Genomic DNA, 13,903 nt, shown 5'->3' on the forward strand with positions numbered 1-13,903 from the left:
TTTTCACCCTGTTAGGAATTTTAAAAAAGGACAAGATGGAATGGAACGCATATGTACCACTAATGTTATTCAGTATTTAATGTTGCAAGTCTTAAGTTACGGGTGGCACACAGGAGTTAACCTGAAAAATTAGCGTTCCAAGTCATTGAAAAAGTAAAGAGAATTTCTTTCCGAAAAAATCTCTGACTATTTTTTTGGGTTTTTTTTCAGATATGCATTTCCGAATTAATCAAAATTTTAATTTTTTTGGTGTTTCAGAGATGCATCTCCGAAATAATCAAAATTCTAATTTTTTTCGGAGATGCATTTCTGAAGTCTGAAAAAATCTAAAAAAAAAATTACTTCGGAGATACATCTCCGAAGCAGGGGCAAGTTTGGAATTTCGCTGGAGGTCACCCCATAAGAAAGTCAGGAAAGAAATTCTCAAAAGTAAATAAAAGGACTCGAGTGTAATATGAAAAATGGGTAGCTTTTAGCTTATGCTTGTCGATATGTATAGACCTGGGCCAAATACCTATTGGGCTTTTCTTTGGAATAATCCATGGGCTTCCATTGTTGGACTTTTGGCAGAACCAAAACAAATCTAAATTGTTCATTCTAGATCAAGTGATTTTTTTAAGGGCAAAATAATATGTATTAAATACTCCATCCATTTCACAATAGATGTCCTCTTTCATATTTTCATTTGTCTCAAAATATTTATCCTTTTAGACCACTAATATAATATTTATTATTTTTTCCCATTAACTTACCCTTATTTATTATATTTTAAATCATATAACTACTCCACTACCTATTATTAATGAGGTTATTTTAGTAAATGACACTCATTTTATATTGAAATCAACACAATTAATTATTATCTTAAAAAGTGTGAAAATTTCAAAGAGGATACCTATTGTGAGACGGAGGGAGTATTAAGTAAAGAAACAAAGAGATAACCTTATGACAAACAACAAATTAAAATGCTTGTTAGTTGGCTTAAGGAAGCGGTCCAAGGTTCGATACCTGACAGCAGCATTTATTTGTATACAAGTTGTTGATAATTTATAAATCAACAACTTAAAAAAAAAACAAATTAAAATGACATAAGAAATACTAAATAAGAGTGTTCATTGATTCAGATAAATCGAGCATAAACCAAATCAAATTAATAAAATTTGATCTTAATTGTTTTAGACAACGAATATTCAAAATTTTACCTGTAGGTTCGTTTACCTGAACCAACCATAATTAATAATTCACATCATCTTTATCATACAAACTATTATTCAACTCCAATAAAGAAGAATGAAACACCTTATCTGTCATTCATAAACTATACAAAAGAAACGAAAAATTAAAGATTTTATATTATTTAAAAAAATTAATTAATGTAAATTAATTATTTTAAAAATATTTTCCCCCTTCTTCTCTAATCTCTACTCTCTTATATTCTTTCTTTTTCACCTTCTCATTTTTATGCAAATGTTCCCTATTTCAATTTCGTTTTTATCGCACATTTTCTTCTCTAATCTCTCAACTCTTTTGTTTTTTCATTTTTATCTTCATTAATCTCTCAACTCTTTTCTTTTTTCTTTTTTATCTTCATTAATCTCTCATCTCTTCTATTTTTTTTCATTATAATAATTTTTATATTTTTTATGCTATTATTTTATGTTTATTATTTCATTTTTGTCTAATTTAATTTTTACTTATTAAATGGAAAGTCGTTGTCAAAATATGACGAGTTTTGTTGTTATTTGATAGTGTATGAATGTCTAAATACTAAGTTATGTTGTCATCTATATGTCTATTTACGACTCAATAAAATCTTTGTAAAAAACCAAACCAACCGAACCAAACCACATTAGTTTGATTTGGTTCGGTTTTTTCTAAAAGCCAACCAAACCAAACCAATCCGCACGATTTTTTTTCTTGCAGTTCAGATGATTTTTTCCTTCAAAACCGCCCAAACCACACCTCGAACACCCCTACCTAACAGTAGCATTTATTTGTAAACAGGTTGTTGATAATTTATAAATCAACAACTTTTAAAAAAATAAATTAAAATGACATAAGAAATACTAAATAGGAGTGTTCATTGATTCAGATAAATCTTAACGTCCAAATCAGAATTCAAATCAAACTATGATAGTTGGGTTGAACATTTTTTTAGTTCGGACATAAACCAAATCAAACTACTAATAAAATTTGATATTAATTGTTTTGGACAATAAATTTTCAAAATTTTACTCGTAAATCCGTCTACCTGAACCGACCATAATTAATAATTCACATCATCTTTATCATACAAACCATTATTCAACTCCAATAAAAAAGAATGAAACACCTTATGTGTCATTCATAAACTATACAAAGAAACGAAAAATTAAAGATTTTATATTATTTAAAAAAATTAATTGATGTAAATTAATTATTTTAAAAATATTTTGTGTCACGCTTGTTTTTTAATTTATCCAATCAATCAAACTCAAATCAACAAATAATTTTTCAATTTAGTTCACTTTGAGTTTTATTGCACAAATAAACAAATTCAATTCAAATCTATCCATATACTTAAAATCGAATTCTCTTGAATAACTACTAATATTCTTGATGCATGAGTGCCTGATTTTCTATCGTGAGAGAATTTGCACCCGAGATATAGACAGACAATTTGGTAAAATCATACATAATAATACTAGTCAGAGACCCGTGCTGCCGCACGGGTGAATTTATTTTAATATTGTAAAAATAATTTTTTTGATATACATATAAAAGAACTCATTTTATTGAAAAAGTTTAATTAAAAATTATGAAATCAAAATATTACAACAAATAATATGATTATACAAAATATAATGGTAAACTTGATAAAGGATGTATTTAGATACACATGTGAATTTAAATTGAATTACATAATTGTAAAATAAACAATTATTCTATAAACTCAATCGTATTAAATAATAAAAAAAATTGTATCATGGAGAAAGAAAAAAATTGACATTTGAAAATAAAAACTTTGTCTTCAAATAAAGGTAATAATTTGATAGTGACCCGTAAGATAAAAATTTAATTGTCTAAATGACTATGTAGTATTATTCAATATAAATTGAGTGAGTTAATTATAAACAAACAATGAGTGATTTAATTATAAACAAATAATGACTGTGAAATAATAATAGATTTTGATTATAATAATAAAACTTAAATTAAGATTAAAAAATATATTAATTAGTAATTTCAATGATGATAAATTAATAAAATTTATCTTAAAAACAAATATTTTTAGTCATTTTTATATTTATAAAAATGTAAACTTAGCCCTACATAATTTAAAATAATTTTTACCATATAAAATTGAGATATAGAAAAAAATTATCATAAAATAATAAACAATGATTATAGAATGGAAAGCAGTGATTGAAAATATAACCTTTAATTTAATTGAAACAAATATAAAAATAAAAAAAAAAAATTTGTCAAGCTTCAGCCATATCTCATAACTCATATGTACTTGTTTCCTTCCACCAGAAATTACCCTTAGAAATATAATAATTTTTATCTTGAATGAGTATTCTAGTGTTTGGTAGTTACTGATACAATTTACCAAATTCAAGCACAAATTCCTCCTTATCAATATCTGACACCAATTCATTGAAGTAAAAAAAAACACATTGGAAATTTAAATATTAAGTTTAAAATAAGCTCATTCAAATGCTACCTAAAAGACATTCTTTGACAACTCATACTTTGTACCTCTAAGTAACAGATCATAAATGTTTTAATCTAAGTAACTAAAATTAATCTTTTAATTTTAAGTAACTATGTGTAATTTATCATGAATGTTATAATCTAAGTAACTAAAATTAATCTTATTTTATATATGCCCATTGAGAACAACTAGTTGGTTAGTGTTTGTCACAAAAGAATAGTGTTGAACTTGGAAGGGGTATAGGCACCTTTGATAACAGTCCAAACAATGTCAATCGAGTTGCCCAAACCTGCATCGAAGAAATAATTAATTGAAAAGGCTATAATATTTCTTGCATATAAGTATTGACTCAAAAGATCCACTACACAATAAAATGCCTCAGTAAGATTATAGTTAGTTATTCTTAAAAACAACAATGTATATAAAGATTTTAGATTCTAAAGACATTCTTAACACAGCAGTATGAAAATACTTAACATTTTGTTGATTATATTTAGAATTGCTCAAAAATTTATGAACCGAACCGTTAAACTGAGGTTAAAATAACCAAACTATTATATTTGGTTAGTGAACCGAACCACTATTTTACTAATGGTTATAGAACCGAACCAAATTAAAATTAACCAAACATAAACTAAAACTTAATTATTAACTTTAAAACATAAAAACATGAAAACTGAACCATTAACTGTATAACGTTACAAAATTTAAAATTAACCAAACATGAACCAACATAAATTTATCATGAAATGCAAATTGTTGAAGAACCGAAGAACTGGTGAACATGAACCAACATGAACTTGCTATCCATGTTAACATTTTCACAGTACTTGAATAATACTGTATGAAGAAACCAGAACTATGGATAACTATTATTATTAGATAAAAATAAAAAGGGAAGAAGAGAGGCAACAAAGCTAATAAGCAACCTCAAAAAATGACTCTTCAGTCAAGAAATAAGACAATATCACCAAAGCGTCCAACAACAAATTGCATATCAACATGTATGTCATAATCTCATGATTGGATTCAGAATACTATAATAGTCAGGAAAAATATCAAAGGCTTTCAATTGTAATTGCAGTCAATATTAAACTTCTAAAGTTATCTACAACCAGTTGCAATCGTAACGACCAACATATATGTCCGGTTGCAATTTCAAAGATCATGTGACCAGAATTTAAAATCTTATATCAAAAAGGCATGTCATATACAGATTTAAGTTATGCATAACAAATCACACCAAAAAACTTTAAACACAAACCTTAGCGGCAAAATGAACAAACTGCAATTTTATTTACTCTCAGATTGACAGCACAAGAACATTCCAACAGCAGGGTATGCATAACACATCACACCTAAAATTTTCCTAACACAAATTAACAGATCTAGCTCTTATTAAAGAACAATCTTAAAACCCTATTACTGAAGTAAAACAAACAACCCTACACAAATGAAAGTTTAGAACTTTACCGTGCAATCGACAAAAGAAACATGTCTCAGCATTTCATCCTGCAGTTTTCAAACTCGAGAGTATTGCCACCTTTTTCACACAGAATGACAAAATTAGTTGGTGAAGAGAATAATATTTTAGAAATCCTAAAAGTTAGTAAAATCATATTAGGAGTGCTACCTTCATCAAACATTTCCTCGAAGAGGTCGAAATTGGGACTGCAAACTAAAGAGGCACATAAAAATTCGATATCATCCAAATGTTATACTTTAATATATTATATACCAAAAGACAGATGATAATTTATCACATCCAAACCATGTGGAATTCCAAAACAAAGCAATCGTAAGAAACACAACTAACAGAAAATCAGAAAATCAAATAAAAAAATCAGAAAATCCCAGAGACTCAACTAACAGAATTCTGCAGAAAATACTAACATTTCAATCAGAAAATCAAATTGGAGTGAAAGAACACTTAGCTTCTCTAGTCCTCCTAGCTCGGTCGATATACTTCCACTAAGCTCGTTATAAGAAAGCTGCAAAATTGTATAAGTTCTTAACTAATTAGAATATCTTGAGCTAACTATATTGAAACTAAGAAAAAGAAAAAAAAACAAAGAAGACAGAGACAAGAATATGTTTGGATTGACTTATTAAAGCTTATCTACTGACATAAGTTTTGAGACACTGTTTGGTGGTCCTTATCTACACGGTTTATGAAAATTTTCTTAAACTAACTTAGTAAAATAACTTATGCAAGCTTATTCGTAAGTGCTAAGCAAAATAAGAAATTGTGCTATAAGCTGTTTATCCAAACATGTCCAAAGAGATAAATGAAAATTCACCCAAAGTACTGAAATGAACAAAAATGATATAACATAACATGTGATTGTAGAACTGTCCAAAACATCCTAATGGCCATTAGTTTCAAAAAAAGAAAAAACTCTCCTAAACCAATATAATCAATTTTCTCAATAAGCTAACAAATAAGAACTACAAAGAAAAAAAAGCTACAAAAGATAAAAAAAATCAGAAACTAACCTTGAAGATTCGACATGTTACCAATCTCACGAGGGATAGTACCAGAGAAACTATTAACATTAAGATACAGTTAAAAGTATGATTTGCTTATTCATGTAAACTATAATCATCATAAGATCATAAAACAGCCAATGTCAAACTGAGTTTACTTTTGAAGAAATAAAGTGTTAAACTAACCTCCCATTTGCTGGGCCTAAATTTTGGGCACTGATCATACTTGGTGTATCAAGCTTCCCCCATTTCCAGCAGATAATTGTGCAGAAGGCTGAATTGTGCTATTTGCATAAGAGAAATGATTCCAAAATTTGAGTCTAGTAGCTTTCAAGTAACCTTCAAGAAAGTTTCTAAGAGAAATGATTCAAACCTTTAAAACATAACCAATTGGATAGTTTTCTTTAAGCCTAGGATCAACCAATTTGTGAAGAGCTTTTGAAAGATCACCAAATTAGAAATCACCAAATTAATGTTTATCAAATAGTTAACCTAAAACAAAAAACCCAAAATAGAGATCACCAAATTAATGTCTAGCAAATATATAACATAACCAACAGAAAATCATGGTTCATATAACACTTGAAGGCTCACCAGTAAGTGTAACTTTTGCGCTGTCAGATTATAGATCAAAAGGGAAGAAACAGGATCTGTAAGAAGGAAATGAACACGAACATCTTCACACCTCGACCCCTAAAAAATGGATCTGAAAAAATACAACCGAGTAAGAGAAATGAAAATGGAAACTTAAATGAAAATACATTTTCAAACAATCATATAACAGAATAAAGCAGAATCAGTAATCGATGTATGAAAGGAAAACACACATATGAGAAGACAAACCTATCAAGATTCATGGTGGATGTTGTTGTTGTTGTGACTGCGATGCGGGCTGAGAGATACCTAGAAACAGTGCGTTTTCGTTGTGCCCTAACTGAAAGAGAAGAAGAACATAAAGCTAAATTTACAACAGATATTAACAAATACGCACCAATTTAAATTATAGAACCGAAATGATACCAAGCTTCATCCAACAGAGCAATGACACCAATGGGTTCCTGCAAAAGAAAGCAATAATAAAAAAAAGATAAAATCGAAAATCTGAGAAAATCTAGAAATCAGAAATATCAAAGGGTTCCTACAATATTAGAAAAATCATTACCAATGACCCCAATGGGTTCCTCCAATATAGAAAAATCATTACCGTAAAATCGAAAAATCTAAGAAAATCCCAAAATCAGAAGCTATGTTAAAACTGAGAAATCCACAACCCGACTTTCTCCTTAGATGGTGGTGACGACGAAGATGATGAATAGTCAATGTACACGATTTTGATATTGATTTTTACGAACTCTTTGATTTCGTTGATGTATGTGGATTGAGTTACGATGAGTTTGGTTTTCATCGTTGTGGCTTGCTTGGCTACGGTTTGGTTTTCAAGTATAATGGATTTGCGGTGTGGAGATGACGACATTGAGTATGAGGCAGGTGAATAATCAGCTAGGGTTTGAAGGGCAAAGTGAGAGAAAAAGAGAGAAGATGAGAGAGAAACTGCACAAACTGAAAGAGAGAGAATGAAGCATTGATAGAGATGGTGCTCAAATGTGAGATGAGTATTTTTTAACTTGGACCAATGAGGAATTGACACTTGGTGCATTATGTTCAAAAAGTAAAGAAGTGGATGGTTAATTTGTTAGTTACCATTGTGTCCAAATTATAGTGTTAAATTTTTTAGTGAAAAGGGCAAAATAGGGAGATTGGTCAATTGATTAATAATGGGTAGATAGTAGATAGATAGATTTCTAAAGGAGTTCTTTGGCAAGTGAGACACGTGGCACTCCCTGGTGTTTTGTTAGACTTTCTCAACTTTTTTAAACTTTCTATTAATGGAAAGTTATTCTTAATTCAATTGATAATTTTATTTTTTATTCAATTAATTATTTTATTAAATGAATAAATGGATTTGTCTTATTGGGAAGCTGAAACATCATTTTTTTTCTTTCAATGGTTTATACGATAAACAGGAATATTTGGGGAAGAGCAAATAAATTGATATGAAAGTGAAACGCTTTCACTCCATCTTCAATTTCATCATGTTCAGAAACAACACATGCAGCGGCGGCGCTCCATCTTCTCTCTCGATCATGTTCTCCGTCATCTCAACCTCGCGCCCGTTTCAAACACGACGGCCGAAGAACTCATACGAGTTCTCTTCTCCGGTGAACTCTCGGTCTCAATATCTCCTTCTCCTCTTTTCGATTTATGATTCTTTGTTTGTTGGTTTGATGATGATGGTGATACGGAATCGGTGATTTGTGTTGTTGTGCTGTGTGTTTCTGTCGAAGCTTGATTCGGTGAAAGTGCAATGATGATGATGGTTAATGTTTGTTTTAGGTTTAGATCTGTGATTTGTTCATCTTCATGGTTGTTTTCATAAATCTAATTAGTTTATTGTTATGTTTGAGGGTTTATTTCTAATTTTTATTCTTTTGTTACTTATGGTTAATGTTTGTTTCAGGTTTATATCTGTGTATTTGTTCATCTCCACGACTGTTTTCATAAATCTAATTAGTTCATCCCTTTTCTCTGCTATATATTGAATCAAATTAAGGCTACATCATATAGGATTTCATCTCAGTAGCCAGAAAGGTTTGTGAATGGTAAAATTAAATTATGTGTTTTTTGAAATTTGATAAAGGGTTTGAGTTTGTGGTTGATTTGATGATTTGGAGGTTTGTTTTTCAGGATTTAGACTTGATCGGGTTTTACCGCTGACTTTTGAATCTAACAGGGTATGGCCGAGTTTTTCTTATCTAAATATGATCATTTGAAATTTGAATTCGGTTTATTGTTTTCTCTTTTAATTCTTATGTTTGCTGATATTTGCAGAGGATGAAGTGAAAGAAAGAGCAAAAAGAGATGCAGCAGCTGCTAGCAAATGGAGGGATTACTCATGGAAAGGTGATTGGAACCGGCACTGTGTTTGAATTTTTGAATTTGTGCATACAAATATATGGTGATATCGGTTTTTAAATGCCCTAAATTAAATTAGATGTGTGTACATACCTTTGTTTTTCTCTAATTTGGCTTGAACTGGATTTTGGATTTTGTGTGTGTGTAGGATTGTGTATGAAGTGATGGCTTCTTATTGTATTGGAAGAGAATTTGAATTGTGACATGGATAAGCAGTGACTTGGTTCATAAATTGCATATGTGTTATGACTGTTTTGGGTTGTATAATTATGCAGTATGGAACTCAGTGTTTGAGTAAACCATTTTGGAAATATGAAATTGTGATTATGATTATTATTACTATGCTTATGGGCTTTGATTTGATTTGATTTTGCAGTTGGTGGATCTCATCTCAAGTCATTTGAGTTGTTTTCAGCAAAACGTAATTCATCTCTGGTAGGATCTAAGCTGGGTGTTCAAAGAAAATTAAACATTGTGAGCAGAAGGAAGTTTTCTTCTATTTGGACAGTGACTATGATTAGCTATTATGTACATGGCACCACTGGCTGTTGGATCCTTACTTGCTTCAATTATAATGGAGTAAAATTTTCTTTGAATTACAATTTAACTTGCTAGAGAAGACTCAAGTATTGTGTGGATACTTATCTTCAACTCAACACTATATTTGCTCAGTTTGACTATTTTGTGCACTATATATGCACATTCTGGGTGCTCAAATTATTTATCCTAGGATTCATGGTTGTTGGGTGAGATACATGTTTCTCTCCTAAAGGTGATAATGAAAGACATTGAAGATGTTGCAAGGACACCTTCTTCAGGATTAGGGATAAATTAGACGTTGCATGTTATTTTCCTGAACTACTCCGCCCTTTTGTTGAGGTAACATTTTTCTTTCATTTTTTGTTGAGCAGCTTCATTATGCGCCGAAATGTGATTGTTTCATTCGTCTCACTGTGTGTTCATTTTTTACAGACTCATATTAGTTCTATTCGCAGCCAGCCAAATATGTGTTATAATGAAGTAATTTCTTACGGCTTGCAGTCGAGGGCATTTGTTGGACGAACTGCGATATAAGACAAGTTGTTGTGGATCAGGCACTGCTGCTGATACAGAGGCAGTAAGAGGTATCGTTAATAATGCATACATCTCATGTTGCCCATTTTTATTACACTGCTGCTGATACATAGGTAGAAACAGAGATATCGCATAAATATCATGATATATGTCACCTTTAATTGAGTTTAGTCACTGCTCTCTCGATTTGAATTCTGAGTGAGCATGCAAATTGAAAATTGTTATTTGAATAGATTAAGATCAAAATTTCAAAACTATTTTAACGTCATTATCATGTTAAATCTTTTTGTTAGTTATAAATATTCAGAATGCCTTCATCATCAATGTACAAAATCACTTCCATAATCATAGGTAACATCACTTGCTAAGCACCCAACAAGCTTACTAATAAATAGATTTAAAAAATGGCCGCATGGTTAAGAAATGCAAATCCATATCTACTACTCTTGGCAGTTCAATTTGATTATGCGGGAATGTTCATTTTCGCTATGGATGCTATCAAAAAAGGAATGCGCCATTACATTTTCATCGTCTACCGTAAAGTTATCGCCACTGTAACATTAGCTCCATTCGCATTTTATCTAGCAACGTCTCTCCAACAACCTCTTTCATTCATTCATTCGTTATTCACATTTATATTTCCACATCACAACAGGAATTCCAATGGGTAAACATTGATATAAATAGGTAGTAATGTGGCTTAATTCATCTAGAGCATTCAAGTTACATGGTAACAGGAATTCAAATGGGATAAAATTTGATATACCTATGATGCTTCCTCTAATTGGTAAGTGGTTTTCTCCCTGTGACAAACTTGGTCTCTCTGCAAAACATGGTTTAGATGCTTCCTCTAATTGGTAAGTGGTTTTCTCCCTGTGACAAACTTGGTCTTCCTCTACACGATGCCGCCGCCGTAGAATGCCTTAGTAAGTGGTTTTCTCCCTGTGACAAACTTGGTCTCTGTGCAGAACATGGTTACTTCACTAGGTATCATTATTTATTTGAACTTTCATTGGAATGTAGTCGAAACTAATCATTCATTCATTCATCAATGTTGCAGGACAAAGAATTTGATTGATGATAAGCAGGACAAAGAAACATTTGTGTTTGTAGCCTTTTTGAGGGAGCTTGAGAGCATGTTTGAATCTGCTGTGAACAAGATCAACAATGGTTACTCTGATGAGGAAAGTGACACTGATTAATGACTATTTAACTGTTTCTTTTGTCTTAATGAACTACAGATTCTTCATGCATAATATTAGATAATTTTTTTGTTAAGTTTAAATACACACTTTGTTACAATTATGGTATTTTATGTTTGTTTCTTTTAATCTTTTGTTAGCGTTTCTGTTAAAAGTTTCATTAATTATATTCAGAAATATTGGCTCTATTCAATTGCTTACTATCTACTATGATTACTGATTGTATCATTTACATCATTCAATAAACATAATAAACATAAGATGTTTTAAGTTTAGTTCATAAAGGAACATTTTTGCCAATTCTAGAAGTACAAGTATAATATATACCAAGTCAAGTTCAAGTCTAGACTCACTGATTTAGTGCTCGAGATGAGCTTGTGAAATGATTGACTCAAACTATAAAGACTGAGTTATTCAAAAAGTTGTCTATTGTCAATACATGTTGTAAGCCATTGCTAATTATTACAAATGATTGAAAACAAATTTTGGTAAAAACTCTTATAAATTTGCTGAATAACTTAAAAAAACACTATTGAATATCATGGTAAGTAACTTAACAAATTCTATTATTTTTTAAATGAGCATCATAATTTAAAAATTTAAAAATTATTTTATACGTAAGAAAATTAAATTTTTAAGTAATAAAGATATTTTATAAACAAAATATAGTTCATTATTGATAAAAATAAATTTTGTGTACAACTAATAACAAATTATAATGTTAATTTAACTTTATTTATAAATTATATTTAGAAATGAATCGTATTTTCTTTTGATTGTTATTCTTACCGGGACATGAATCTAGATAAGTGGATTGATAGTTATGAGCCAGGGGAGTGGCCTATGTAATTGATTTGTTATGGTTTCAATGTTGTAAATTAAACGAGTTAGATTTATTGCGTCTGTTCATAGTATTCATTTAAATATCAACAAGCTCCAAACTTACACATTCACAAAATTAACTATCACTTGTATTATCTACACCATCTTCTAAAATGAATAACACCACAGTCCCTTTGTCTCCCAAAAGTATCCTCAACCGTCTCAAAACTACATTGAACAAATTCAAGGCAAAGTATCCTACAGATGACGAGTGGTTATATCCAGTCACATCTTCCACTCCAACAGGAAACTTGACTGATCATACTTTTTATCTCTCAGATGATAAAGCTCGATGTGGAATGGCGGTTTCTGTAGCTTACCACACTGCAAAGCATTCTAACAACAACAAGGAGTTATGTCTTAATTTTGGATCTATGCTATGCAACGTCGTTGGTACTCGTATTCTATTCAAAAGTTCAGTTGAAACAGCACTGAATAGAATTGGTATAAGACCCAGTAAGGTTGTTTGTTTACCATATATGGCTAAGGAATGTAACATTGACAAAAACAATATTCCTCAACTGGAATGGCCTTCGATACTCGTCTACTTTGCTTGTTGTGTTCTTATCCTTTTCAAAAAGTGTAATGATAAGGACAGCTATAATAGTTTTATGAGTAACTGTATTAATAGCTTGTGTGAGATGGTTGGATATGATCCATATATTAAGCTTGCTATTCCGTTTGATTTTTATAGATCGACGGTTATTAAGACTAAACTTGGTTCGTGTTCAACACTTTGTCATGATGTGATGAGATTTATTTTAAGGAAAAGTAACTGGGGTGATGAAGTTGTTGGTGGTGTGTGCCAATATTTGTGTAACGTTTTAGCTTGGTCTGAGATGAGTCATTTCATTCTGATCAATGATGTTTTGGTTAAGGCTCAATCTCCTGTTCTATTGGATCATCGAGTTTCATCTGAGGTAGATGATTTTGTTGAAGCTTGTGAAGCTGTTGTGTCTCATGTTTGTCCTCAGTTTTACATGTTGGTGGTTTGGTATTTTGAAAAGTTGATGGTGCATTCTTCGAAATTTCCTACTCTGATTGCTGTTGCACAGGAGCTGAAGAGGGGAGATAGAGACACCAATTGTTCAGCTTCAACTTTTTCAAACAGTGAAGTTATTTTAACTTCAGGGGCAGACTCTGCAACTGTAAAGGATTTGGTGAATCTTCACAGGAGTTTTTAGGTCTTCTTTTGCATTTCATTTTTTCTACTTGATGTGTTTATATGGAGTTATTATTATGCATGTGTTACATCAATTTTCGTTGAAGATATTTTGCCATGTTTGATTACTTTGCACACAAAACCTCAGTGAGATACACATATGATTAGCAAAATATATTCAAAATTTTGTAAAAGGTGGAATGAAAGGTAGTAAAACAATCATAGAAAAAGAAATAAAAAAACTTATAAAAGCATGAGATATATGGTTTTTAGAGCCATTTGATCAAGATAAATCGACAAAATTAATCAAGGATCAAAAGTCAACATTATTTTAGGGTTTTGACTTTTTAATGAAGAATTACATATTTTTCATTCAAATTTTGAAAAGTCATGACTTCTTCATCCTTTGCCAAATTTTTTGTTCCA

At 30.6% G+C, this 13,903-nt stretch overlaps 2 protein-coding genes and 1 long non-coding RNA gene across 14 annotated transcripts; 1 reads left to right on the plus strand and 2 right to left on the minus strand.

Annotated features, from left to right (window-relative positions):
• Positions 1-3,707: 3,707 nt before the first annotated feature.
• On the minus strand, positions 3,708-5,479 carry LOC131599766 (uncharacterized). Of its 2 annotated transcripts, XR_009282904.1 has the most exons (4): positions 5,331-5,479; positions 5,171-5,240; positions 4,962-5,055; positions 3,708-3,986 (listed from the first exon to the last, which is right to left on the minus strand). It is a non-coding gene; the product is annotated as an uncharacterized LOC131599766 (long non-coding RNA). The 2 variants fall into 2 exon arrangements; XR_009282903.1 differs by having other exon boundaries at positions 5,171-5,479.
• Positions 5,480-5,526: 47 nt separating this feature from the next.
• On the minus strand, positions 5,527-7,784 carry LOC131599767 (uncharacterized). 2 transcript variants are annotated; one of them, XR_009282906.1, is made up of 5 exons: positions 7,456-7,784; positions 7,205-7,242; positions 7,028-7,118; positions 6,194-6,890; positions 5,527-5,688 (listed from the first exon to the last, which is right to left on the minus strand). XR_009282906.1 is itself a non-coding variant. In XM_058872031.1 (4 exons), the coding sequence occupies exons 1-4, from the start codon at positions 7,656-7,658 to the stop codon at positions 6,878-6,880; spliced, it is 345 nt and encodes a 114-aa protein (XP_058728014.1). In that variant the 5' UTR covers positions 7,659-7,784; the 3' UTR covers positions 5,957-6,877. The 2 variants fall into 2 exon arrangements, 1 of the variants encoding a protein (XP_058728014.1); XM_058872031.1 differs by lacking the exon at positions 5,527-5,688 and having other exon boundaries at positions 5,957-6,890.
• Positions 7,785-8,169: 385 nt separating this feature from the next.
• Positions 8,170-13,614, plus strand: LOC131595297 (uncharacterized). Of its 10 annotated transcripts, none has more exons than XM_058867616.1 (7): positions 8,170-8,403; positions 8,703-8,833; positions 8,930-8,976; positions 9,074-9,145; positions 9,306-10,036; positions 10,130-11,157; positions 11,292-13,614. In XM_058867616.1, exon 7 carries the CDS (start codon positions 12,429-12,431, stop codon positions 13,497-13,499), a length of 1,071 nt encoding a protein of 356 aa, XP_058723599.1. In that variant the 5' UTR covers positions 8,170-8,403; positions 8,703-8,833; positions 8,930-8,976; positions 9,074-9,145; positions 9,306-10,036; positions 10,130-11,157; positions 11,292-12,428; the 3' UTR covers positions 13,500-13,614. The 10 variants fall into 10 exon arrangements, with proteins under 10 accessions (XP_058723599.1, XP_058723596.1, XP_058723598.1 ...); XM_058867613.1 differs by having other exon boundaries at positions 10,130-10,281; positions 10,887-13,614; XM_058867615.1 differs by having other exon boundaries at positions 10,130-10,281; positions 10,919-13,614.
• Positions 13,615-13,903: the final 289 nt, after the last annotated feature.

The sequence above is a fragment of the Vicia villosa genome, linkage group LG4 (genome assembly GCF_029867415.1).
Source record: "Vicia villosa cultivar HV-30 ecotype Madison, WI linkage group LG4, Vvil1.0, whole genome shotgun sequence".
In the NCBI taxonomy this organism is placed as follows: Eukaryota; Viridiplantae; Streptophyta; class Magnoliopsida; order Fabales; family Fabaceae; genus Vicia; species Vicia villosa.